Source organism: Rhinolophus hipposideros, assembly GCF_964194185.1.
Source record: "Rhinolophus hipposideros genome assembly, chromosome: 6".
NCBI lineage: Eukaryota > Metazoa > Chordata > Mammalia > Chiroptera > Rhinolophidae > Rhinolophus > Rhinolophus hipposideros.
In genome coordinates, this window is record NC_138052.1 from 82,839,117 (window position 1) to 82,865,866 (window position 26,750).

General features: G+C 48.4%; 1 protein-coding gene across 1 annotated transcript in view; it reads right to left on the reverse strand.

Moving 5' to 3' along the window:
• MARCHF4 (membrane associated ring-CH-type finger 4) overlaps positions 1–26,750 on the reverse strand; it is a 96,034-nt gene that overhangs the window by 13,785 nt on the left and 55,499 nt on the right. The window contains exons 2-3 of the mRNA XM_081051157.1: positions 8,256–8,411; positions 2,146–2,338 (exon numbers count right to left, since the gene is read on the reverse strand). Coding sequence (XP_080907283.1) covers positions 2,146–2,338; positions 8,256–8,411 — 349 coding nt within the window. The remainder of the gene's footprint in view (positions 1–2,145; positions 2,339–8,255; positions 8,412–26,750) is intronic.

The following is a 26,750-nucleotide window of genomic DNA, read 5'->3' on the forward strand; positions in this document are numbered from 1 at the left end:
CTAATCCCAGCAGAGCAGCCTGGAGCAGATCGCTTCCTTTCTCCGGGCCCCAGGTCTCTCTCAACCAGTAGTACTGGCTGCTCGCTTTCTTCTATGTTCCCTTCTCTCAGTCTTCAGCTCTGTGGAGCCCTGAATTGTAGATGGTATTTGTGTTCCTCTCTCCCCACCACGCTCCCACCAGGGGAGGAGCAATGTACTTTTCTGCCCCACCACCTCTTTATTGCAGGGCTTGTTGGGGATTGGCACTGGCCGATGCTTGTGGGCAGAAGGAGCAGTGTGCCATCCTGAGCAGAAGCTTTGAGAAGCACTACGAGTTTCAAGCAGCCCTCTTGTGTTCCCACACTCGGCCAGGCGAAGAATTCAGCCCCGTAGTTCCTGCTTCTTTAGCATGGGTCCCAGCATGAAGAGACACTCAGAGCAGGCTCGAACCCAACACACAGTCAGAAGCGAAGCCCAGCCAAGCCAGCCACAGCCATCTCACAGACCCATGAATGGGTAAGAAATGCTTGTTGTTATAAGGCCCTGCCATTTTGGAGTTGTTTGTTGCTGTAGCCAACGCTGACTAATATACCATGTGACAGGAAAACATGTCTCATAGAAGCTCACATCAGAAAAACATCAAAAGCCTGCCTGAAGGAGAATGAAGGGCAGCTGGAGGGACCCCGACACCCCTACAGGAAGGCCCTCCTCTGCTTCCCCCTCCGTGCCAGAGCCCTCTACCTCCATATGGAGACACACCTGGTTTCTGGCACCAACAGTCCAGGCCTCAGCAGGAGTGGGAAAGGAGCTTTGTGGTAGGGGAACTAAATTAGACTCAAAGTCAAATTCCTCCCATTTACTGTCCTCTGTCTTCCCCATCCTCCAAACCTGGGCAGTCTGTTTCTTTCACTGCCTACGTGCCGTAATTAAAAGTCTCTTGAAATGGGGGTTGGTGTATTGGTTTATCTAGCATGGAGAGGCAGCAAGATACTTAGACAAGTTTATAAGTTCCGGCATCCCTGGTCTCTGGATACTGTAATCAGTATGCAAGGCTCTGATTCTAATATTTAAAAGACCCAGGAGAAACTCACATTAATATCATCCCAGCCAAATTCTAGCTACTAGATGCTTTTGTTTCCAACGGAGCAATGTAGCATATTTGCTATAATATCCAAATTAGTGCCCAGAGAAGACAGCTGTAGTACTCTAACGCTGTAGCACTATGGCCTTAGGGGTAATCGGAAGGTTCCAGGTTAGGATGTGTAACCAGAGCTTCGACAAGCTTTAGGTCACTCAGAGAAAAGCAGGACCGTCCCCCACCTCCTCAGTTACTCAGACAAAGACTTCAGAGTTGACAAGCACAACCATTTGTTGGGAAAAACAAAAAGACTCAGCCCTTCACCAACCAACCTAACCTGATGGAAGAGTGGGGAACACAGGTTTGGGAATGGGATAAGCTGGAACGCAAGGGGTGGGTTTCCAGCTGTTTCCTAAAACACCAAAGCCTTTTACATAGAATGTTGCCTGGAATGGAAACATATGTAAACACGTAAAAGTACAGAAGCTTCGGGTGAAGAGTCAGAGCCTGTGGGGGCATCATTTCCCCCTCCTGAAGGTGTCTCCTGAGACTGAGAGTGGAACCCTAGGGCTACATACAGTGTGAAAACCACGGGACTAGAGAAATCCTGAGCATTGGAAGTGGTTTATGGAAAGCTGAAAAAAGGGTAGGGGGAAGGTATCCTCAATGCTGTTTCTGGGCATTTGGTTGTGAAGAGAATGGGCTTAAATGTACAGGCATCGCTTGTTTGGCTTGGCAGCCATGGGGTACACAGCAGAGAAGAAGCTTTCCCCATCCTACTGGAGGCAGATAGACTGACCAACCAACCTTTCTCAAATCTTCTTAGTGGCAAGCCTCTTTTATCCTTATCTTCCACCAGGCAAGACAGATTTGCTTGGGAAAAAACTGAGATCTTCCCTCTTTTCCCTGCTTTCCCCTCCTCTCCACTAGCCCCTCAAATCTAAGCTACTGGCACCTCGTGAGCTCACAGGTCTCAAGGCTGCTTCCTTCTCTGCTTTGACCTTCCAGAGGGTGGTATCCTGAGGGACTTGTCTAACTCATCGGGATGCGGCTCCCCACTTCCCATAGAGACAGTCCCCCCGACCTACCTATGCACACCACGTCCATGAAGCCATACATTCCGTAGCAGATCTGGAAGAGGAGGTCTTGGCGCTGCCATTTTGCGGAGGGACTAAAGGTCGACCAGATGAGCCAAGAGATGCTGGCGATGAGGAAAAGGGAACCCAAGATGGCAGCTGCGATCTGAACCTTCTCAATGACTGTCAGAGAGATGGCCTGCCACTGCGGAGATGAGAATGGTAGGTTAGCTGTTGCTTAGATGCCCTCTCTTCATTTCCATTCCACGTCCATCCCTCTTTCTTCTGTTGCCCCGCCCTCTCACCTCTGCCTTAGGACTTAAATCAGCACTTTCCAACCAGTAATACAATGGATACTTTTGCAAGTTTCTGAGTTTTATATTGCACTTTTGATGTGGAGGAAACCTATATTACACTAAATGATCAAAAGTCATTGTAGGGAGGGGATGCTGGGCAGGCATGGCTGGGAAGGAAGGAAGGCCTTTATACCTGATTATGTTACAGATGGAGAAATGGGAAGGAGAAAGTGCAAATATAGAGCTGGTGTAGGTGGTGTTCAGGGCCCCGAATATTCTTTTCAGAGCCACACTGTTTACTTTCACACTAATAGGTGCTGAGAGGGCACGGGCCTTTTTGTTGTAGTTGTTATTGTTGTTGTTTTTTACTTGTTTTCTGCAACACCTGACATGTTATTTAATATACATACTAGAGATTACCAATTCAGCAGAAAAGGAGAGGACACAGGATGTGGGGGAGAGATCAGAAAAACAGTATAATTTACTGACTATAGATGAACACTGAGATTTTCTTTTTTTAACAGAAAAAGTATTATACTAATAGCAGTATTGATGGATGGATTGAAGGCTAAAATGTGAGCGAATTTTAGCTCTGAAATTCTACTATTCTATGGCTGCTCTCAGTAGCAGAGGCCTCAATGAGCCTGGAGTTGGGTTTTAGTTTGGGATTTATTCATGCTGCCACTCAGCAAACATGTACTGAGTATTCTCCGTGTGCCAGCCACTCTATGAGGTGCTGAAGATAAAGTAGTAAGCAAAAACATACAAGATTTCTGCTCTCGTGGAGCTTACTGTGGAGAAAACACAGACAACCAAATAATTATTTACAACTGCAGTTCATCAGGAGTAAGAAAGGGAGGTTCACGGCACTGTGAGAACCTATGCTAGGGGGATTTAACCTCCCAGAGTAGGAGTTTACTAGGCAAAGAGAGGAGTGCTCCAGGCAGGGGAAGAGGCTGTGCAAAGGCCCTGGGACAGAAGAAAGCATGAGTATGAAACCCTGGAAGAAGACCAGAGTGGGTAGAGCAGAGAGAGCAAAAAGGAGTATGGGGTGAGACAGCAGGAAATGGAAGAAGAGAAGACCGTGTGGCATCTTGAGGAACAGGAAAGAAGTTTGACTTTGTCCTAAGAGTAAACATGATGATACTGAACAGTTTTAAGCAGGGAAGGGGAACAGTTTTACCAGGATCAGATTTAGGAAGGTGGAGGAAAGGACGGTCTCCTGATCGTAGGAATTTGCATAACACCTTGCAGAGAACACCCCCAGACGGCCGTCAGCCAGATGTGGACAAAAGGCTGACTGCCTTCTACCTGCCAGCAGTGAGCCCTCACTGTGTGTTAAGTGGCCTGGATGGGGGCACTGGTTCTGGCTCCAGCTGCACTGACCAATGGCCCCCAAGGAATTGCAGCATTGGAAAACATTTCGCGTACTACTCTAGATGTAGGACATTGGCTTAAACATTTAATTATACAGATAGCATCCCATGACAGGTAATTGGGCCTTTAAATTTTCCATGGCTTCCCCCAGCCTAGGGTTACACATAACAAGAGAATTTTCCAGAAGATGGCCGGATCCTATAGACTTTGCTCATGTACAGCAAATGCTTTCTCCAGAGCCCGCGCCACGGTCTATGAAAAGGGTTCCCAATTGAGGTTTTTTGTTTCTACCATTAAGTCACCAAGAACTCTCACCGTTTCCTCCGCCAGACTTCAAAAATCCCAAATAGAGAGAGGCTCAGAAAGGACCTCTTAATCCATGATGCCCCTTCCTACCAGCCCCAAGCCACCTGTGACCCTAACCAGGGTATCTGACTACAGTATGAAGCATGATGAAGAAGGAGCAGGATGGGGTGCTATGACCTCCGTGCTCTCCTCGGCTCTCCTGCTGTCTGTCCCATGTGAGGTTCTGTGACAAGTGTCAGGAGCAGAACTGCAAGGAGAAAGCAGAGGGCAGTTGACTCTGATGCCTCAAAGGGAGGCTGGGAAGGGGGGAAGGGCTCTGCCAGGCTCTGCCACCACCAGACACCCAGAGTTTTGTTCTAAGCGAGACTCTGATTGCAGTGTCGTGAGGTTTCTCCATGCCCTGACCTGTCCTGCAGCACCAGTGAGCACAGAGGCAACGTGGGGAGAGCACGAAGCCTGGCTGCCTCCTTATAACAGCGAGGGGCACTGAGCGTGGGGCCAGGTGACCTGGTTCTAGCCGAGGGCTGCTCCAGCTGTCAGAGTGTGATCTAGGAGAAGCCAATAAATCATAAGGACTCTCGAGTTTCCCTTTTGCAAAAATGGAAGTACTTGGTCCTTCCCACTTCCTCGAGTGTTGTGGGGGTTAAACGAAATGACTCTTTAATCAGTGCTTTGAAGGGTATGGGTTGCCATCATCCCTATTCTTCATTATGTTGCAGCAGAAATCCAGTTAAGCCTGACAAGGTGGGGTCTTCCTACACGTCCTCCATAAACTCTGTGCTGTGCACGATGGGCAGAGGTTAAGGGCCGACTCAGGGATTAGACCCCTTGGAAGCAACCCTGCTCCACCAGGGTGACCTTGGGCTGACCCCTCTGTCCCTCCATCATCTCATCTGTCAATTGGGAATAATAACAGTACCCACTGCGTTGGGTTGTTTTCAGTATTAAATTAGATACTATATGTGAATACTTAGACCAATGACTGGCCTGCAGGAAGCACCAGCTAAGCATTCATTAATATAACTGCAGTTCAGTGAGGGTAAGAGGCCACCATGGAGCCTTGAGACCGCAGTGCCTCCCTGAAACTCCTTTCTCAGAGGCTCCTCTGCTAGAACCAGGGCTTGTAGAGGGTCGCTGAGTTCATGTGCTGCCGTGACTGCTGTTTCTCATACCTTTGTGTGGGGCACGAACCAAGAGGTGAGAGACCCCGGCAGTGACCTCCCCACACTGAACAGAGGGAGTGCCAGCACCCCGTCCTGTACCGAAGATGGGCTGGCGGGGCTCTGGGAGCAGAAGTTGCCCAGTGGCTGAGAAGGCAGATGTCTCACACTTGGCTGGGCCTCAGGAGCCCCAGACACACAACTGGGACAACTGGGCAACAACCACACAACACAGCTGCTAGTCCAAACTACTTCCTTCTTCTGGTGCTGTCTGGAAAAGTGAAATGGCATTTGCTGAGCACACACCATTGCATTTCCAGGAACAACAGAATCACGGTAGTATTATAAATTCATAGTTACTGTCATTTGCTTACCGTATTTATGAGATTAGAATAAGCTTTTCTTTTCTTTTGAAAAAGAAAAGGAAAAAGTTATCCCTAAATGGTTTTTTATTTTACAAGTCAAAGGCCGATGCCCGTTTATGAGCCAAGGGGGGCACTCTGGGGTGGGCTTGTGGGTTTGGACTCTGACTCTTCACCAAACCTGCATCCGTTGAGAAAGGAGAGAGTTAATGCACCCCGGGTGTGGAATCCGCTGTCTCATGACACTGCTTTTTTAAGACACTGCAAGATTTGACATGAAAGACGAAAGAGGGAACCAGCGCAGGGAGAGACATCTGTCATTCTGACCTCTTGGTACACCCTCGGGATGGTCCAGGTGCCTGGGGGTTTTAATGCCTCCTTCCAGGAAAACGCCCCCTGCGGTCCACATGCATGCACCGCAGACACACACACACACACACACAACCGCATACTTATTCCCCCGTGTAAAACTGCATAGTGTCTAAATTAAAACTCCCTGGACACTGCAGCTCCAGGTTACCAGCTGCCCCTTCATGCCCCTTCACCCCACCATCACCACCAAACCACTGCCCTCCTGGGCTCGCAGGATCGACTCCCCCTCAGGGAAGAGGAACGAAACAACTGCACAGGCCACTGAAGTTCCCATCCTCACTAGCCTGCTGGCGAATTGATTCCGTGGCAACTTAATCATCTAACCGTGCATATGCAGAGGTGTTTTCAGAAGCCAAGCACTCTACATGTGTGTGCCTGATGGGAGAGCCGTTTGAGTTGGGAGGAGTTCTGAGGTGGTGCAGGGCCTGCCAGCTCCTCTGGGATGATGGATGTCTCAGGGCAGAGAGGGGGCTGGTCCCCCTGTCCACCTCTGTCTGAATCTGCTCGGCAGACCCATCCCCAGCCCTGGCCCTCGCTGCCCCTGCCCGTCACAGTAGCCTCTCCAGAGTCTCTCCCCTTTTATTTTTCATTGCCCACTCCTCTCTTTTCCTCTGCTTCCCTCTTCTCCATTTTCCTCTGGTCACTTGTCACTAGAAGTGTGGTCTGTGGGCCAGTAGCACCCTCATCACCTGACAGCTTGTTAGAAAGGAGGACTCTCAGGCCCCTCCCCAGACTCCTGAATCCTAGTTTGCATTTCGACAAGATTCCAGGTGAATTGCATGCACATTAAAGTGTGGGAAGTGTCACTGAGTCTCCTTTCTCCTTATTTCTTCTTTCCCTGCTCTTAGCTTTTGTGGGGACAGAGCCAGGAGTGCGGTTTCCAGGCTCTCGCCCTCACTTGGAAAGGTGCTCACTCGGGTAGTCAATGGCCATCAACTGTGATCGGATGGCCATCAGCTGTGGCTAGTTGGCCGTCAGCTGTAACCAGTGAGCCATTGGCCACTAATATAACTGCTGTGGCTTCGCTAGCAGCAAATGGGGGGCTAGCAAGAAGATGGTGGCTGAGCTAGCAAGAGAGGATTGCAGTTAGCAAGTGGGATTGGTTGGTTGGCAGAGAACTGGACGGGAGGTTGCAGATTGTGGGGATCCTGTTTCCTGTGTCTCCAACCCAGCACGCCAGCGAGAGTATAGTGGTGTGACTCCCTGTCGTGCAGGGGACCCTGCTCGCTGCGCCATCGTGCAGGGCGTCCGGGGCGGGGGTGGGGGGGTGGGGGGGCGGGGGGTGGGGGGGTGGGGGGTGGGGGGGTGTCTCTGGTCCCGCTCCCCACATAAGACTGCAGGACACGGTAAGGCCAAAAAGGAACACCCACGGAGCCATAGATAGGGGAGTCAAACCAATATATTCTCGCTGGCGGCTGGGCTGGAGACACAGGAAGCAGGATCTACATAATCTGCCTAACAGCAGTCCGCGCTTGCCAGCACCATCTTCTTGCTAGCCCCCATTCCATTCCTGCTAGCGTAGCCACAGCCGTTATATTAGTGCCCAATGGCTCACTGGTTACAGCTGACGGCCAACTAGCCACAGCTGCTGGCATCTGATCACAGTTGATGGCCATTTACTACCTGAGCCAGCACCTTTCTATTGTGAGGCCGAGAGCCTGGAAACTGCTTTTTGGGGCTTTGTCCCCACACTCCCCTATCTATGGCTCCGTGGGTGTTCCTTTTAGGCCTCACCATGTCCTGCATTCTTATGTGGGGGAGCAGGACCAGAGACCCCGCCTGATACCCTGCATGACAGCTTTATCTCATTCTTCTCTTCACCCTCCCACCCTCTGTCTTTTTTCCATCCTGCTCTCTTCTGACCTCTGGTATTTCTTTTCTTTTCCTCCCTCCCACCCCTCTCTTCTTTCTTTCTTCCTTTTCTTTGTCTTGTCTTTTCCTTTCTGCTTCCTTCCTACCATCAATCCATCCACTCTCTTATTCTTTCTTCTGACTGTCCATACTTCTGTCTGGAAGTATGTTTTCTCTCTTCGCCCCCTCCCCTTCTTCTCTTGTTGCCGAGGCCTAAGAGAAAACAGAAAACTTCTTTCATTTCCTCCTGTCGGCATGCCATCGGAGGCCCTGCCCACCTCTCCCACCTCATTCCTTTTCTCCAAACTGCCCTGACTGCAGGGGGCAATCGCCTCCCGCAGGAGAGCAGTGGGTGTGGGAAGCGCCCCAGCCAGCAGGCAGCCTCCGGGCGGGCGTACCTGCAGCGGGTTCTTTGTGCTGATGGCGATGACGTGGTACTTGTAGTAGCACAGCTCGCAGCTCCAGCAGCCCCGCTCGCTGATCCACTTGATGAGACAGGGCTGGTGCGTGCACTTCACGGAGCCGTCGCAGCGGCACGGGCTCAGCAGCTCTCCCTGCAGGGCGAGAGGCAGAGGGCGGTGAGGCCAGCGCGGAGGGCAGGCGGAGGGCTCGCTGGGCCGGGCCTCGCCGCTCAGACCAGGCCACAGCCTTCGTTGGAAAGCACCAGGCCCAACGAGGAGACTGGGGCTCCCTCCCCACCCCACCCCCATTGGAGCCAAGCAACTTCAGGGAACGCAACCAACAGTTCTGAGCTCTGGCTCCCCACCCGGTGCTGCCCAAGTCCTAAGGTTTCTGTGAAAACGAGTTGGTTGATTTATGTGGAAATCTTCTGCCATCCAGAGGAGTCATCTTCTTACAGGCTTCTCTCTAATGGCTCAGCCAGGGGTCTCAAACTCAAAGGCCCTCAGGGCCAGACAGGCAACACAAGTAACAGGAGCCAGCTGGTGGGGAATGGGACAAATCGGGGGACCCAGACTCAAGTGAAAGGGACAGCCACCATCAGCTCCAGCCAGCTGTAGATGTGGGAACCTAGGTGGCAATTTTTATGTAAAACCTCCCAATAGTCAAATGTTAATAGCTAGTGCACGTTTTAAAATATATTGTGAGTGTCATTTTGCCCGAGTTTAGAGCTCTGGTTTTCAGCCTTTGCACTCAGCTGCAGGCCAACTCAGAGAGACCCAGGTGCCCTCTGTGAAGCCTCTTCATCCGGGGTCCCAGAGTGACAAATTCATGGCAGGCCTGAAATCCATGAGACCCAGGAAGTTGGGCCCAGCTCCCTCCCAGCAGCCTCAGGCCTTGCTAGGAGTGGCTGGGAAACCCAGTCTGAGAGAATTGGGAGTAGGGAAGCTGTGGGGACAAAGCCCCAGAAAGCAGTTTCCAGGCTTTCAGCCTCACGTGGAGTGTTGCTGGCTCGGGTAGTAGATGGCCGTCAGCTGTGGCTAGTTGGCCGTCAGCTGTAACCCGTGAGCCATTGGCCACTAATATAACTGCTGTGGCTACGCTAACAGCAAGAATGGGGGCTAGCAAGAAGATGGTGGCTGAGCCTGCAAGAGGCGCAGTGAGGGTTGCGAACAGTGTGGCTCCTACTTCCTGTGTCTCCAACCCAGCCGCCAGCAAGAATATACTGGTATGACTCCCCTATCTATGGCTCCGTGGGTGTTCCTTTTTGGCCTCACCATGTCCTGCGTTCTTATGTGGGGAGCGGGACTAGAGACTCCAGAAGAGACCTCACCTGTCACCCTGCATGACAGAAGCAAAGGCCCCAGTACTGACATGCCATCGTCACTATGGCTCTTGGCCCCTCCCATACCCCCGTTAGAGCATTTCCCCCATTTGTCTCTGGGTCACTAGATTGTGCCCCCTCACAGAGACAATCTTACTCATCTTTGTATCCTCAGCACCTAGTACAGGGCCTGAAACAGACACTTCATCCAACTTCAGCAGTGAAATGCATACATGTCTGTTTGATGGACAAGAGGTTTTGTTCCTCTAGGACCTGGCCAGCCTCCTGTGCTAGGTGGGCAGCTGTGGCAGGATATGCCCACAGTGCTGGGCGCTCACCTCTCCCCTGAGGGCCTAAAGGCCCTTGGTATTGAGGAGCTGCTGCGTGTCTCTGAGAAAAAAATAGGAGGGGAGAGGGTGGGGAGCGGTGCTGGGGGAGAGGCATAAGCCCTCATTATTCATGGCAGCATTTCCTAGACTCATTAATTCTAACAGGACGAGCGGGGTTTGATTAATAGAGTTGTTAAGCAGCCATGTCAAATTGCCTATCAGGTAAGAGACATTACTCCAGGTCCCTTGTAGTGGTGCCAAGTGACAGGGAAGGCTGCACTCCTTGCTTCCCAAGCAGCAGCCATGAGACAGGGCAGGAAGAGCTGGGGTACAACTGATAATAAGACCTGGGCTCTCCATTGTGGCCCTGTGTCGTGCAGGGTCTCAGCTCCCACTCCCCGCCCAAGAACGCAGGACACGGTAAGGCCAAAAAGGAACACCCACGGAGCCATAGATAGGGGAATCAAACCAATATATTCTCGCTGGCGGCTGGGCTGGAGACACAGGAAGCAGGAGCTACATAATCTGCCTAACAGCAGTCCGCGCTTGCCAGCCACCATCTTCTTGCTAGCCCCATTCCTTTTCTCTGCTAGCGTAGCCACAGCCGTTATATTAGTGGCCAATGGCCTACGGGTTACAGCTGACGGCCAACTAGCCACAGCTGCTGGCATCTGATCACAGTTGATGGCCATTTACTACCCGAGCCAGCACCTTTCTATGTGAGGCCGAGAGCCTGGAAACTGTTTTTTGGGGTTTTGTCCACACACTCCACCCCTACAGGGTCTCGCCTCACAATCTACGCGACAAGCGTCTTCTGCGAGGGGTCCTGTGCAAGGAGCCTGGAGGTGAATGCAATATCCTGGACACAGCCAGGCTCTCTGGGCACAGCCAGGGTTTCTCAGGGCACCACCAGTACTTCTGGGCACAGCCAGACTTCCTGGGCTTCTTAAGGTACCACCAGTCTCCCCGGGCACAGCCAGGGTTTCTCAGGGCACTGCCACTCTCTCTGGACACAGCCAGACTTCCTGGACACAGCCAGGGCCTCAGGGCACTGCCACTCTCTCTGGACACAGCCAGACTTCCTGGACACAGCCAGGGCCTCAGGGCACTGCCACTCTCTCTGGACACAGCCAGACTTCCTGGACACAGCCAGGGCTCTCAGGGCACTGCCACTCTCTCTAGACACAGCCAGACTTCCTGGACTCAGCCAGGGCTCTCAGGGCACTGCCACTCTCTCTCTGGGCCTCTCGGGGTACTGTGCTGGAACAACAGCGGCTCACATCAAGGTGCTTACATATTATCAATGGCGGCCAGTCAAGACACAAAAGCAAACATCAAACCAGTCCCACTACATGATGGTATGTTCCCAAACAGTCAAGCGTCCATTAAATTAGGGATGGAAGGCAATTCCCCATAGTCCATAGTCATTCGCCAGGGCTGTCCTGGGGGTGAGGGATGACCTTAACCTCACCCTCATCTCCCAAGGAGGACTCAGCAAGCATTTTCTCCTGGGACTAAAAGTCCTGCATCCGGGCTGCCTCAGCAAGCAGTTCCCAGCCCACAGGGCGGCAACAACTTTCGCTTTCTCCGCTTTCTCCGGCCTCTGCTGGTTGGGGAACCATCCACATCTTTCCACCCCTCCACGGGAATCGAGCTCTCCGGCAGCTGCTCCTCCTGGTCTTCCTCAGACTGAGGTTTCATACGCACAAACTGCTCCACTGCCCTTCGGAAAGCTTTGGCCAGCACCGTATCCTGCCGACTACGCCATGTGTCGTGCGGTGGACCCTGCTCGCTGCGCCATTTGTCGTGCAGGGTCTCAGCTCCCACTCCCCGCCCAAGAACGCAGGACACGGTAAGGCCAAAAAGGAACACCCACGGAGCCATAGATAGGGGAATCAAACCAATATATTCTCGCTGGCGGCTGGGCTGGAGACACAGGAAGCAGGAGCTACATAATCTGCCTAACAGCAGTCCGCGCTTGCCAGCCACCATCTTCTTGCTAGCCCCATTCCTTTTCTCTGCTAGCGTAGCCACAGCCGTTATATTAGTGGCCAATGGCCTACGGGTTACAGCTGACGGCCAACTAGCCACAGCTGCTGGCATCTGATCACAGTTGATGGCCATTTACTACCCGAGCCAGCACCTTTCTATGTGAGGCCGAGAGCCTGGAAACTGTTTTTTGGGGTTTTGTCCACACACCCTGGATGTGGGACCATCGAAGCTTTCTGGAGCCCCCCTTCCAGCCTCAACATACTTATCTGAGAAGAGGGAGCATGACCTGGCCTGGTCCCAGTGCCTGGCTACGGAGCCAAGACACCAAAGGTGTGCTGCTTCCCCTGGGGCACCTGGTCCCTCATGCCTTCTCTTAGGCCAGGATAACTCAAAGGCACCACACATTTTAGAAAGCAAGTACCCGAAAACTGTTAAGAGGTTAACTTTGATGAAGGAAGCAATCCAGAATTTTAGAAAAAAGTAATAAATCTGCAAAGGAGCTATTTTAACCTTGGCATTCACGTACATTTTGTATTTTATGGTTTAGTGTATTCTTACATACATTGGGAGGAGGGCTATAATCTTTTCCTGTGTTTAGGGTTTCGGAGAGGCCTTCACCTCGACTCTTCACCATCTTCGATTAGTCAGACCTGTGCTTTTTCAAGAACAAGGGAAAGGAAACGAGCCGGCAGCCAGATGTATACAGGTCAGACTTAGCAATGTTCTTTGCAGGAAACTCTGTTAAAGGCTAAGATGGTGGAACATGGAAACTGAGGTGCTAAACGTCTCTCAATATAAGAGAGACCTCAATCAAAGAGAAAGGTTAAATGACCAACTTAAGGTCACTCCGCCAGCCAGTGGCATGGCAGGAATGTAAAACCACGTCTTTCTGGCATCAGACTCGGAGCTTCTCGCAACAACACTCTTCTCATCCTCCATCTGCCCCCTGCCCCCTGCTGGCCAGCCCTGTCCAGCCCACACTTGTGCCCATGGGTTGCTTCTCTGTCTCCGCTTTCCAGGTCCCACCCTATCCCTGGCCCAGCTCAGGCCCCTCCACCAACATGCAGACCTGTCTCCTCTCCAGAATCATGGCACCTAATCATTCTCTAATAGTTTCCTCTGGGATTTGGGCTGCTCCTGTGTACCCCATAGAACTGGCCACATTGTGGGTGCACAGTGAAGGCACGTGTACTGACCAGACCCCTCTGGCCCAGCTCTAAGGCTCTAGCCTTTGGGTTGGGAGGTTTATGATGATCTTTTCCGCCGAGCTCAGCAAACTCCCCAGGTCAAAGGGGCTTATTAAGTGCAGACACTTCCTCCAGTGATCTGCTTAGATGTTTGGGGACCAGAGACTGCCCTGGGAATGACTTCAATGAGAAAAATAGGATCTTCTCTAATACCCTGTCCCCCCTGGGACACGGTGTAGCGGAGGTGGAGAGAACACGGTTTTTGTAAACAGACTCCTTAGGTTTGAATGCCTCTTCACCGCTTACCAGCTGTACACACTTGGGCAAGTCTCTTCGCCTCTCTGAGGCTCCATTTCTTCATCTTTCTGTTATGGGCAACTCTTAACCTCTTCAAGGGTTGCTGGAAGGATTGAGTGAACTCATGGCCCCAAAATGCTAGACACAGTGCTTGGTACAAGTAAGCCCTCTTATGAAAATGTTACAATTCTAACTCATTTCCACAAAGACTTTAATTTCATAGTTCATTCTACTGTAGCTCTACTTGCTTCTCCTACAATCAAACAGGTAAGGAAGAGAGCCATGGCCTGAGGAAGCCCCAGAGAGAGGCTGAGATTAAAGAAGGGCCTAAGAGTATGTCTGAGGTGGACCAGAGGTCCAAACACGCATCTCCTGACTTCTGGCCCAGCACTGTCTCCTGTGTTACTCTGAGGTCACTGAGAGCATTTGAGGGCCCCCTTCCCTGGGGCCTGGGCCTCCTGGATGGTTTAGTGAGGTCATGTTAGAGGCAGGAGAAGGAGAACCACCACCCTTAGCTGTGCTGAGCTGGTGGGTAGGAAGAGAACAGGATGGGATCTCCCAGCTGCGGATGACACAGCAAGCTGCCGGCACAAGACTCTGGTGTCTCCCTTCACAGATTTCTTTCTGTTTCTGTTGGGCTTGTTTCATTTTTTTTCCACTCTCAATCTCAAAGGACCCCCTTCTGGAGTCCTTAGGTTACCTGATTGCTATGGCAGTGCAGGGAAGCTGTAGGCTTCCCCTTTCACCCACACAGGCAGAGGCATCCCCACAGCTGAGCAGAAGGAAACAAATAGTGTCCAGTGAAGCAAATCAGCCTCGGCCCCCTGCCGTGTGGAGCTGGGAGATCAAAACAAAGGAGACCATAGAAACGCCAGTCTTGGGGTGCAGTTCAGGGGGCTCTTCCTTTACTGAGACTAATGTGGTGGTAAGAGTTGGGCTCTAATCCCAGATAGACTCGGGTGTATCCAGGCCCTTAATCTATGTGACCCTGGACAAGTTGCTGAACCTCTCTGGGCCTCATTCCATCATTCCTTCATTCCTTAAATATTCATCCTGTATGTTACAAGTTCTCTTCTAGGTGATGGGGATACAGCAGTGAATGGAACTAACCAAAATTCCCTAGTAAGGAGAGACAGACAATAAACATGTTCAATAAGTAAACTGTAAGTGCCTAAGATACTGTCATGTGCTATGAAGGAAAATAAGCAGGGAAAAGGGAAATAGAATGCCAGGGAGGGGGCAGGTTGAAATTCTAAAGAGGTTGACTATGGAAGGCTTCGCCAAATGGGGACATCTGAGTGAAGACGTGAGGAAGGTAAGGGAGTAAGCCATGCAGATGTCTGGGGACGGAGCATTCCAGACTGAGAGAACACCAAGCGCAGCGGCCCTGAGGCAGAAGCATGCCTGGCATGGCCTACGGACACCAAAGAGGCTGGTGTTTCTGGGGTAGGAGAAGAAGTCAGATATAATGGGGATCAAGAATGGGGAGACCAATCAAGCAGGGCTTGGGGGCCATTTTAAAGACTTGACATTTGTTGTGAATGAGAATGACACTTGTTGGGAAACCATGAGAGTGTTTTCAGCAGAGGAAGTGACATGAGCTGACCCTGTTGGACATGATCAGTCTGGGTGCTGCAGAAAGTGGAGCAAAAGGAAAGAAGGGCTGAGCAGGGGGACAGGCGGCTGCTGTCCTCTCGGTGAGCACTGATGGTGTTTGGGGGCAGCATGGCAGCAGGGGAAGTTCTGAGAAAGGGTCAGTTTCTGAATATATTTCTAACATACAGACATTAGGATGTGCTGATGGATTGGATGTGATGGATGAAAGGGGAAAAGGCAGGAGTGCTGCTGACCTGAGCCCTGGGAAAGATGGAGAGTTGCCTTTAATTGAGAAGGGAAAGACTGAGGGAAGGGCAGGTTTTGGGCACTCAGCTGTGCACATGTCAACTTTGAGATGCTTGTTGAACGTGTAAGTGGCAACATCAAACAGGGGCTCCAGTATATATTAGCCAGGAGTTTAGGGGGGACGTCCAGGCTAAGATACAAGTTTGAGAGGCATCGGCATACAGGTGGTGTTTAAAGCCACGAGCTGGGTGAAATTCCCAAAGTAGTGAGTGTATCAGGAAAGCAGAAAGGTCCCAGGGCTACTCCCTGGAGGATGCCAAAATGTCAGAACTTGGGAGATGAGAAAAGAACCAGTAGAAAAGACGAAGAGGGAAGGACAATGAGATGAAAAGAGAACATAATGTCCCAAACGCCAAAGAAGACAGTGTTTCAAAAACGAGGGAACGATCTGCCTTGTGCAGTGGTGCTAATGGGTCAAGTTGGGTGAGAACTGAGAATTCTCCATGGATTTGGCAAGTTTTCATTTCTTCCACTTCCCAAGGGAAAGTCATGGGCTGAAAGTGAAGGTGGGGGAGGAGCTATTGGAGGTCTGAGAATTGGTATAAAATCCTCCGGGAGAGGTTGAATGATTATAGAAATAAAGTATGATTGCTGGCAGCGCTGAGGGTCCTTTCTGTTAAAATAAAATGGCTCATCTGTGAAATTGGGCGAGGAGGGTAGTAGGTGAATATATTTAGCACCATGCCTGGAGCATGGTGAGCTCTCAGGAAACGCTGGTTCACATGTAACAAGCAGATCTCCTTGTCTCTAAGCCCACCTTCTCATCTACTTCAAATGTTGATGGATATCCTTCTTTCCTTTCTTCCTCCTTTACGTAACATTCTCGCCTTATTAATAGTCCTAATGTTATAAACATTTCTCAGTTCTAACAAAATACTGTCATAGACACTCTACCATCTACTACCTCAATGCTTCAGTGAGGCTAATAATTATTTCTCCTGTTTTACATATATGATACCCACTCAGACAGGTTGTTACTTGCTCAAGAGAAAGACAGAAGGCTCTGAAAGCAGAGCCTTCTGTCCATCAGGCTGCCTAAACCCAAAGCATTTCTGCCCATTCCAGTGTCCCCTGCCTGTCCTCTCTTCCATCCCCAGCAGACGTGTCCATCAAATCCTTACCTCTCCAGCTCTGATAAGAGAGATGGCCTTGCTAGCTCCCCTACTGACACATAAACACAAAGGCAGAAACCCTTTTCCCCTTTGCCCCTCTCTTCTGAACCCAATTCTAGGCAGCGTTCATTGGGTATTAATTAATGTGGGGGGGAACAAGATGGGATTTAACTTCCCCCTCACTCTCTCCTCACACCCCCACCTTTGGTGGGGAGAAGACATTTGTTAAGTCTTAAAATCAAGAGAGATTTTCAGAAGCACAGTAATACATGAACATTTTCTCTGAGCTGCAGTCGGGATTAATGAGGAAGGTTAGTGTTGCCTGTGGATGTTCCACTGTGAAGACTTGGAGGACCTGAAACCTTAAAATCAGAGTATCCCCTCCAGGGGGGGGCCCAGTACCTGTGTGCATTGGGGTGGGGAGGAACGGGCATAGGAGTAGAGAAGAATAAGGGGGGAAGCCAAAGAAAGTAGGGTCTCCCCAGTGTCCATCCTAGGTCGTCTCTATGACCAGGGATCGTTGATTTGATAAAGAAATGTTTTGTATCACTCCCTGGACTCCACGTATTTGGAGGACCAGCTAACTGAGGATTATCAAAAACACTTTCTCCCAACTTTATGGGCACAACCAAACTGGTCCATGATATTGATCAATTATTTGTGTAGCTATAATCTGGTTTGGTGGAGGAGGGAGGGGGCCAGGGAGGGAGGTGGCAAAGTGGGAGCATAGATACACCAGTGCATTGAAGGAAACCTAGAAGGTTCCAAGTGTCTTCTTCCTGAAGAAGACCAGGCAATGATTTCTTGATTCCACCGACCTGTGAGAGGTCAATGTATACTGGTATGAGGCTCAAGGAAAATGACCTATCTTACCAGCCAAGTCTGTGATACAGAGACGAATAGGAGAGGGTGTAACTCCTGCCTCCCTGAAGGATGAGAATGCAAGTTTCCACTTAGCCAGGGGAGGCAGGCTGATTCGCAAGATAACCTTCAAAGATCTCTGTGGCCCTAATCTACTATTATATCCAAAGAAGCCATTCTCAACTCTCCACATGTTGTGTCAGGTAGTGTATGGGCAGCTCTGTGTTTTCTATACCTGGAGCCTTTCCAGGCCAGTCTTTTAGCTCTGTCACCCACCCTTAGCACTTTACATGCTCCCTTCCCAGCCAGGCCATGCCCAAGCTTCTTACTTCCCCTCTCAGTGGTGCCAAGGCCAAATCTTGGCTTCAGGGGACTAACAGTGTGTCAATGCTGGCAGAAGGAAATAAGGAATTGTTGCAAGATAATTTAATTAAAAAAGAAAGAACTCTATTACTAAGGAGAGAAAAAAGATTTAAGGCCTTAATAAGCTATAGTTATCTACACTAAATCCAATTAACCACATAATTATTTCTAGATTTACTCTCATACTAGCAGCTTACTTCACACGCTCACACACACACACATACATACACACATATACACACACACACACACACACACACACACCTATAATCTCCCTCCCTTTTCATGGAAAAATTTCCAGCCTTCCTGTTCATCAGATACGAAAAAAAAAGGAATACATAAAAAGACAAGGAAAACACATACACAGACCCAAACCAAACCCTCCAAACCATGTTTTTTTCTTCAGTTTCATGATAACTATTTTATTCCTGCAGTGCTTTTCTCCCAATCATTTAACTGGCATGAGACAAATGTACCTATTCCCTCTAACTGCCTCTAAATTTACGCAACTGGTACTAGAGAGAAGAACTTAACCTCACAATAATTGAATTTAAATAACATTCAATTCCATAAAGTCAAACATGATCTGCATAATAAACAAAACAAGCCATCAGGGGCTGGTGGAAAGGTCATATTTTATGTGTATATTCATAACCATATCTGTATTCCTAATGACCTAAATGGACAATATGCTGTCCATTTATCTTTCTGAATAACTCATCATGACCATCACCATCATTACCAAAGAGCTAAAATTAAAGGCTGATCTGCCCTCAGACCTCTGCCTGACTCAATAGAAAAACATAATTTCGATGAACTTTGACTGGCTAGAATTGAGCTATTTGCATACAGCAGCCAGCTGGACCTGCTTCCAAGTTCCAGGCCACCAGGCTGACATTTCAGAGATTGCAGGTCACTGTGTCCTCTTTCTTTCCCACAAGTCAGGTCAAGCCAAGGGCACAAGTCAGTGGCCAGTTAAGGCGGAAACCCTCGCTTGCCCCTGGGGTCAGTCCTCCATAGTCCCTATGCGCTGGCAGGGCGAAGCCCAGCCTCAGTTGTGAAAACCTTCATGTTACTTAAAGGGGCTGTGGCGAAATTCTACAGAAATGAGTTTTCAGCCACTGTAATTAATATATCATTCAGTGTGTTTGGGGGATACAGCAGATATAAACAAGCTATGATGACATGTTACGCTTCACGAATGTTCTGAATCTGAGCCCTGGACACTTAGAACCGTATGTATGGCTGACTCTTACAAAGCAAAAAAGGAGGGTCTTTCCTGGGTGCCAATCCCAGCTCTGCCACCCTCTGGCTAGTGACCTTGTGTTTAGGTGATCGAAGGCTTTATTCCTTGGTTCTCAGAATGTAGTGTACATGAGAATCACCTGGAAAGTGGAAGAATTCAGATTCCCAGGCTTTACTCCAGACATTCAGATTCCATGCAGACCCACTTTTCCTCTCTTGCAGCAAGGTTAGCTAAGACTCAATTTTGTGAGGCTCTGGGCTAGAGACTCTTTAGCACACGTTCTGTCTCCTACATCACTTTAAGACTCTTGTGTACACAAAGATAAAAATAAATGCCAGTAGCTAAAACTTATTGAGCACTTACTATGTGCCAAACCCTGTGTACAGGCTTTGACTGCTGCGTTCAAATCCCAGTTCTTCTACTTGCTTGGTGAGGAACATTGCACAAGTTACTTGCCCATTCCAAGGCCCCGTCCCATTGTCTGCATGTCTCCTGTTTTACAAGTGTCGTTGCTGCTGTGGCTGCCTGTCTCACTAGCTCCCACTTATTGAGCATGTGCTAGGGGCCAGATGTTGTTCTAAGCACCTGACACGCACGAGGCCGCATAGCCTGGTTACTTGGCGCCAACGGACCCACACTAGCTGGTTTGAATCCTTGCTCGGCCATTTATTACCTGTGTGACCTTGGCAAGTTTGCTCAGAGGTTAAGTGGGACTAAAGATACTTCCTGCCTCCCCAGGTCTCCTGAGCATTAAATGAGATAAGATACAATGAGAAGTTCTTAGAACCCTGCCTAACACAGAGTGAGTGCTCGTTTTAGGACATTATTTATTGCCTCTCATGTGCCCACCTATCCCGACCAAGTCTCCTCCCATCCTAACAAAGAGGGGGCAGCGGATACTGCTCTCTCCCAGTGAATAAGGGCTCTGTGCAGTTTGCTGCCTTACCAAGCACCTCCCTTTACCACCTTGTAAATGAAGTCCCTCCATCCGCAGCCTGTGAGTATTTAAGCGGCCTGGATAATGAGTACAGGTAATAAAAGTGTGATGAACGCCAGGAACCTCCAGGGGCTGCTCGCTGCCCTGTTATTTCAGAGGGAAAGAGAACAAACAAAACCGATACCCCAGCTCCCATCCACCTGGCTACCTTGCTGTCTCTCAGGAACCGCCCTCCGCAAGCCTTCTTCTCTCACATGCTTCTGTTTCTATCTCCTGTGATGGGGTAAATGAAAAGATATTAAACTGTGAGTGTTTACAGCCATCGCTCCTCTTTCCCCCTGCCCTGTCAGGTATGGCTGTGAACTTGTGTTCATGGGGCCAGCCTTGAGCTTCGTGATGCCCTCGGGAGTACAGGAAAGGAGGGGAGGGGAAAGGAGGGCAGAAAGGCCGAAGCGATGTTCGGTGTTCGGAATGAAGAGCTTAGCAAGGAAAGGGAAGTAAGAGAGGGAAAAAGGGCTCTTTGGCCTATGCTTTCCTCTGCCTGCTTTATAAAGAGATTGCAGTAAACATCGACATGTCTTTCAATTCTTTCTTTATTGGGACTTCTATGTCTTCTTTATGATGAGCTTCATTCAGATTAGACTCCATTTAGACTGAAAAAACCTGAAGCCCAGAGAGGGCAATGGCCTTTCCTGGGGCGGTGCAGTGGGGCAACACTGAAACAGGAAAAAATGACAGGTCCCCCCCCCCACCCGGGTTCAGAGCTTCAAAGAGTCCATCCTATATCCCTGCAGGATTGGTTTACTTCCCTAGGTCGTACCCATTCCAGAACCTGCAGAAAACTCAGCCCACTTCTTTTCTCAGCTCTCAAGGAGGGGACTATTCCTGAAGTCTTGGCTCGTTCCCAGTCAGGAATAAGCATGTTAAATGGAATTGGAATTACTATGGCGTGTGAATAGACTCTGGTCTGTTGACTCCAAGCTTCTGCTAAGCTGCTCCAAATGGTTGTAACTTCTGTCATCTTGGCAATTCTACTTTTTGTTTGAAAGAATTCTATATTCCTTATTTCTGGGGCTGAGAAGGAGTGTGTTCTTCAAAGGGCCTCCTCTCCCTCCCCCAGCCTCTGGCCCAATGGGGTGCTCCTGTACAGAGAGAATGCCAGGAAAGGGGACCCCAGAGCCTCCCATGCTTACCAGCGCCTTCCAGTTTTCCCTTTCATATCCATATATGGAAACCGATGCAGGGCAAGGCCAAAGCTCATAGAATAGCCCAAGCCTCTACACTCAAGGATTACGGGGTGTATTTAGGGACCAGCAGTGTTTCCTTCCCAAAAAACCAGACTATAGCCCACAGTGTCCTTTCAGGAGCCATTGAGTGGCCTTGGGTGAGCCCCGCTCTCAGCCCCGCTGTTGAGAACTGAAGATGGTGCCTGCCCAGGAGACACTCACATACTACATATGTTCTTCGACATATCCAGATTCTCAGCCTTTGCCATGGTTTTGAGGTCTGCATTTCACTTAGTGGCTGGTATGTAAAATATTACTTCCTTTTATGTGCCTTTAATCTCTTTTCCATGATAAGGTAGAGAAGCAAGCAACCAAGATGCTATTTTCAAACATTTTTCTGGGGTTTGACAACCCACGACCATGTTGCCTCTCCACTTATATTTCATGATTGTTTAAAATTTTATTCATCTTCCCCTCAGCAGTCATCTATCCACACTGAAAAGTCCTATTTTTAGATTTTATTCTCACGTCATGCATCATTTCAATCACTTATTTCTAGACCTTCACCATTCTCTTAGGTTTTTAAGGTAAGTTTTCCTGCTATGTCCGAGACAGCCAAGGTCCTACATGTCCAGAGGCTGGGGGAGAAAAGGCCATAGCTTAAAAATACATAAGGTTTATTATAAATCAAAATTTTTCTCATAACTATAGTCCTTCCACCCACATACTTGCCCATAATTTCCCCCAAATCAGAAATGTAATATACAGCCTGTGTGTAACTTGTATTTTTCCATTCACATGATGCCATGAAAAATTTCTCACGCTGACCCATGATTTCATGGATCGTATTCATGATTATTTACTTAGAAGACAGTCCAAGAATGGAATTACTAATTCAAATGGGCATGGACATTTTTAAGGCTGTTGATACATGTTGCCAAATTGGTTTTCAGAAAGGTGACACCAGTTTCCATCCATATCATTGCAGTATGTCAGTATCTGCTACCATTGCCCCATATTCAAGGTCTTGTCCTTTCTTCACATTCTCATGGGAAACTGTTAATATCACCACAACTGTGACCCTGAGAAGGAAGGCTCAGAAAATGCAGGCAGTCTGTTCCTTTCTATCTTTCTTTCCTGTAGGGAAGGAGCAGGAGGTGGGTGTGGAATTGGGGCAGAGCTAAGCCGGAAATTTGCAGCAATGCAACCCAGGCAATCCTGAGAGAGAGTCTCAGCCATGAAAGGGAACCTACCCAGTGGGAGGCTGCAGAGTCTTAGTCTGGTGCAGTGGGGACTTTTTCTTCTCAAGGGACCTAATGAACAGTTGGGACAGTTCAGAATATTCTTGTTAAGAGTCTCAGCACAGCCCAGGCTCTGAGATGGCAATCTACATGGCTAAGACACTTGGGACCAAAGGGTCGCACTGCCCTTTAAGGTACCTACATATGGGAACACCACACTCCGCCCAGGAATATCCTCGTGTGACTGGGCCACTTTGTCGTGAAAAACATCATAACCTAACCTGTGTTTTCCTGCTGCAGTTTCAACCTTTTTCTGTCTTTTTGTGACAAATAGACAATGCACAGTCTTTAAGATCAAACAACTTCTGTCTCTGCCATTTGCTAGCTGTTTCTGTTCTAGCTGTTAACTATCCTCCTGCATACGTACCCCAAAATTAGTGGCTTAAAATGACAAGCATTTATTACTTCTCACAGGTCTATAAATTGGCTGGATGGTTCTGCTGATCTGGTTTAGCTGGGTTTCCTCGTGCATCTGTGAGTTGGGTGGAGGCTGGCTGGTGGAGGATGATATGGTCCACCTCTGCTCACATCTCTCTTATCATCCAGTAGGGTTGCCCAGGCTTGTTCACATCATGGTGGAAGAGTTCCCACCAACCAAGAGAGGGCAAACCCTGATCGCAAGCACTTTTCAAGGCTCTGTTCACAGTTTGCTAATATGCCACTGGTCAAAGCATGTCACGGAGCCTACTCCAAAGTCAGTGTGCGCAGGCTTTATCAAAAGGAAATGACTCTAGGGGAGTATAAAGATTTAGCGCCATTAGTACAGTCTGTCACATTAGCTCTGTGACCTTGGACACTTTCCTTCACCTCTCTGAGCCTCAGTTCCATCCTCTGTAAAAATGCAGGGTTTTTGTGGGATTCCTTGCTATACCATGTGGAAAATGCCTGGCACATAGTAAACATTCCATATGTATTAATTTCCTTCTCTCCTCCTTTTCCATCATTTGGGATTTTCTCCTTTTTCTTAAATGTATTATTCTTGTGCATTATCTTCTACATTTAAGGCTCCAAGATTACAACACAAAACATTACGCCTGTGGCTGCTGTTGAACCCCCAGCTCCTAGCCTGTGCCCAATACAGTAAGCCCTCACTTCAATCTAATAATCTGAAATTTGAATACTAAGGGAATCAAGGGGTGTTTCCTCCTTTCTCCCTGGGACTGTCCAGTTGAGAGATTAGCTCTTGGCTCTGTGACTTAGCTCCATTACCAAGAGTGATATGGAAAGGGTTAACATGTTTGCATTAACTGATGAGTGAATAGAGGCGACAGGATGGGGAACCTCCATTTCCTCATTTAAAGATGGTACTGGGGGTAGAATAAGTATCCTGGCCTCTCCTTAGCGAATCAGGCTCCAGAAGAGACATTAATTGCAGCCAGTTCATCCTGCTGGGGAGACCCAAGGCTGCCAGCTCTCTTGCTGGGAATGGAATAGAATTTTAATTGGCTGTGAAAGCATCATGGCAGGAGGTTCATGAAAGAGTTGGTCCTCTCCCCTCAAGCAGGTGAGAGAAGCTTCAAGGGAAAGGCCAGTAAAGTCCAGCCACATTCAGGGGCCATCCCAGCTGCCACCCCACAGTTCCAGTTCCAGGTCTAGACTCCAGCGAAGGTCAAGGATGCTTTCGCACAGTGCACTGGGAGTGGTCAGCCCCGGAGCGCTGAGCCTGTGAACCCACTGATCTCTGTGCTTCCTCTGACTTTCATGAGAAAAGCACTTAAAGCACTTAAGGCACATAGTTACTGTCACTTGTATAACCCAGAAGACCAGTATGCCCTATCTCAGAGAGCTCTCCAAATACAAGTTCAACCCCGTGTGTGTGTGTGTCCTTTTGACTATTTATGTGCTTAAAGCAATCGCACAGCATTCCTGTGCTGTTAATATGTTTTCACTCAAATAAATTAATGTGACAGTGTTTGGGGAAAATACATTCTTGTGGCAATGTGCGTGCTCTTTCTATCATGGTAATTCCTGGAACACACGTATAACATGGGATGGCATGTATAGGTCAATGGAATTGATTATGAAAAAAAAGACAATGTGAACTTCTTGGCATAACCACACAATGATGCATGTTGTGGTTTTCAAAGTCTGTCGGACAAGTTCTCTAACCTCCTTGTATTCTAGTTTCCTCATCAACAAAATTAGGGCAATAGTAGTGATAGGGCTGTTGAAAAGAACAATGATACGTAAAAAGCTTAGACTAATGCAGAGACTCAGTAAATGTGTTTCCACGGTTACGTCTGATGAGGTGGTGGAGCTGGTCATTGACCCACTGTGCTCTGTCTACCTAGTGGTATAAAGAAGCTACTGTTAAAAAGCAAAGCAGAAAAACAAAAAATATACAAGCCAAGACAATGCTTTCAGAACACTACTTTGTGAGATTATAGGTTGATAAAAATTCAGAGTTTCCAAGGAAACGCTACTCCATTAATACTTTAAAACTTAAAGCAATAAACCATCACTTATACCTACTAAACAGTTTTGTTTTATTATATACTTTGATGTTTATTATCAAAATTTTGAAAATTTATCAAAATTTAGTTAGGGAAAGGAAAATGCATTGAAGGAGACTGTTGAAAATGAAATTTTATAATTTATAAAGATATGAAGACAAGCTTCTAAAACAGAAACAAGTCAATTCCACTTCCACTCTCACCCCCCCTCCCCCATTCATACCTCCTGTCTCCTTATTGGGGAATAAGACATCTTTCTGATGTAGGCTCAGAACACGGGAATGAAAGTAGTCAGAGTAAAAGAAGTGACCAATACATAACACCTGCTCTGAAATGGTGAGAACTTCATCTCTTAAAAAAAAGTGGACGGAAGTCTTTGACCTTTGGGAATAAGAGTTCAAGGAAGAAGGCATTGACTCATGTCCTCAGAAGACAGAAAGGTCTCTCACTATTGGAAACAGCTCCTTCCCCCTCAAATCTGATCCCCAGGTGACACTTGGTGCTCAGGCTTCAGTGCCTAATCTCCCCCAACTGGAACCACCAATGTTTGGGAAATTAACAGGACCGCCACTTAAAGAAGTAATTGGTTGCACAAATCAGCTTACCATTCATTCAAAGAATGGTTTTTGTTTCCCTGCGTCTGTAATTTATTGGCAGGTTAGTGGAGACAGATCCTGTTTTCTCAGCTGTCCAGGGTACTGAAAAGCGACGCTGGGCCACTGGAGGTGAGGCCACAGGCAACAGTAGTTCCCCAAAGAGTGCGGTGCCCAAAGGGGGTGCCTCCCTGCTGGTGTGAGCGATTAAGAAAAAGCTCTGGGAGCAGCTTGGCTGAGACTCTGAATCCTGGCCCCTCCACTTGCCACTTGCGGAAGTCTGTTTCTCTTTCTAGACCTCTGTTTTCTCATTTCTTAAACGGGGCTGTTGGACGAAATAATCAGTCTCTGAAAGTTTCAGACTCTTTAAGAATCTACAAATTATACAAAGGATCTGTAGATGCAAAACTACTCAGCATGAGATTCCAGGAATCGTTGGAAGGTGAACTAGGCCAGAGACAATAGAAGCAGGAGCCCTTTGTGACTCAAGCGACCACACTCCATGGGCAGATGAAGAGGTCTATTGGAAGGGGCACCACCAACCACTGGAAACCCCATCTATCCGAGAACCCTGAAGCAAGGGACCCACAGAGCACAATTTAGGTTTGTGCTTCTGCAACAGAGCAGAGGGAGAGCTAAGTAGCTATGAGAGTCCTCAGGGCTCTGGATAGATTTGCTCCCTAGAGTGGAGAAGCGTAGACTTCTAAGACTTGCCCCAAATTACTTTTAAAGTGCATCTGATTCACTTCCTTATGCTCCCCTGTCACTAAGCAAACTTCCTATCTTTTGTTTGGCTTCTCAGCTATGTAAGATCCTAGAATGAGTTCCCTTGACATGGGAACATAAGCACTGTAGGTATTGAAAAGAAGTGTCTTCCACTATAAACATAAATCAGTTTTCTGATCCCTGCATTAGTTTCTCACAAGTTTTCTTGGCCTGAATTATGTCTTTTCAGAATATAATCACTCAGAGTAAAAGGTCATTAAATCAAGGTTCCAGAATTGCAAAACTGATACCTATGTCCAATAGTGGAGGAAAGAGACGTTGTAATGATCAAGGACAAATGCAATGACTTTCTTTAGCCCAACTTTGCAGGGAGTTTATGAGGGGCAAGTTCCTCGTAAAGTTAGTTGACCCTTCCCTCCTCCTCCTACTTCTCCCTATACCCTCATCCGACAAAGGAAATGAATTACTCCTGACATGTATATGACGTAAGGTCAATATAATTTATTTTTGGTTTTTTTGTTTGTTTATTTGTTTGTTTGTTTGTTTTTATTGGGGTGACAATTGTTAATAAAGTTGCATAGATTTCAGGTGTACGATTCTGTATTACATCATCTATAAATCCCATTGTGTGCTCACCACACAGAG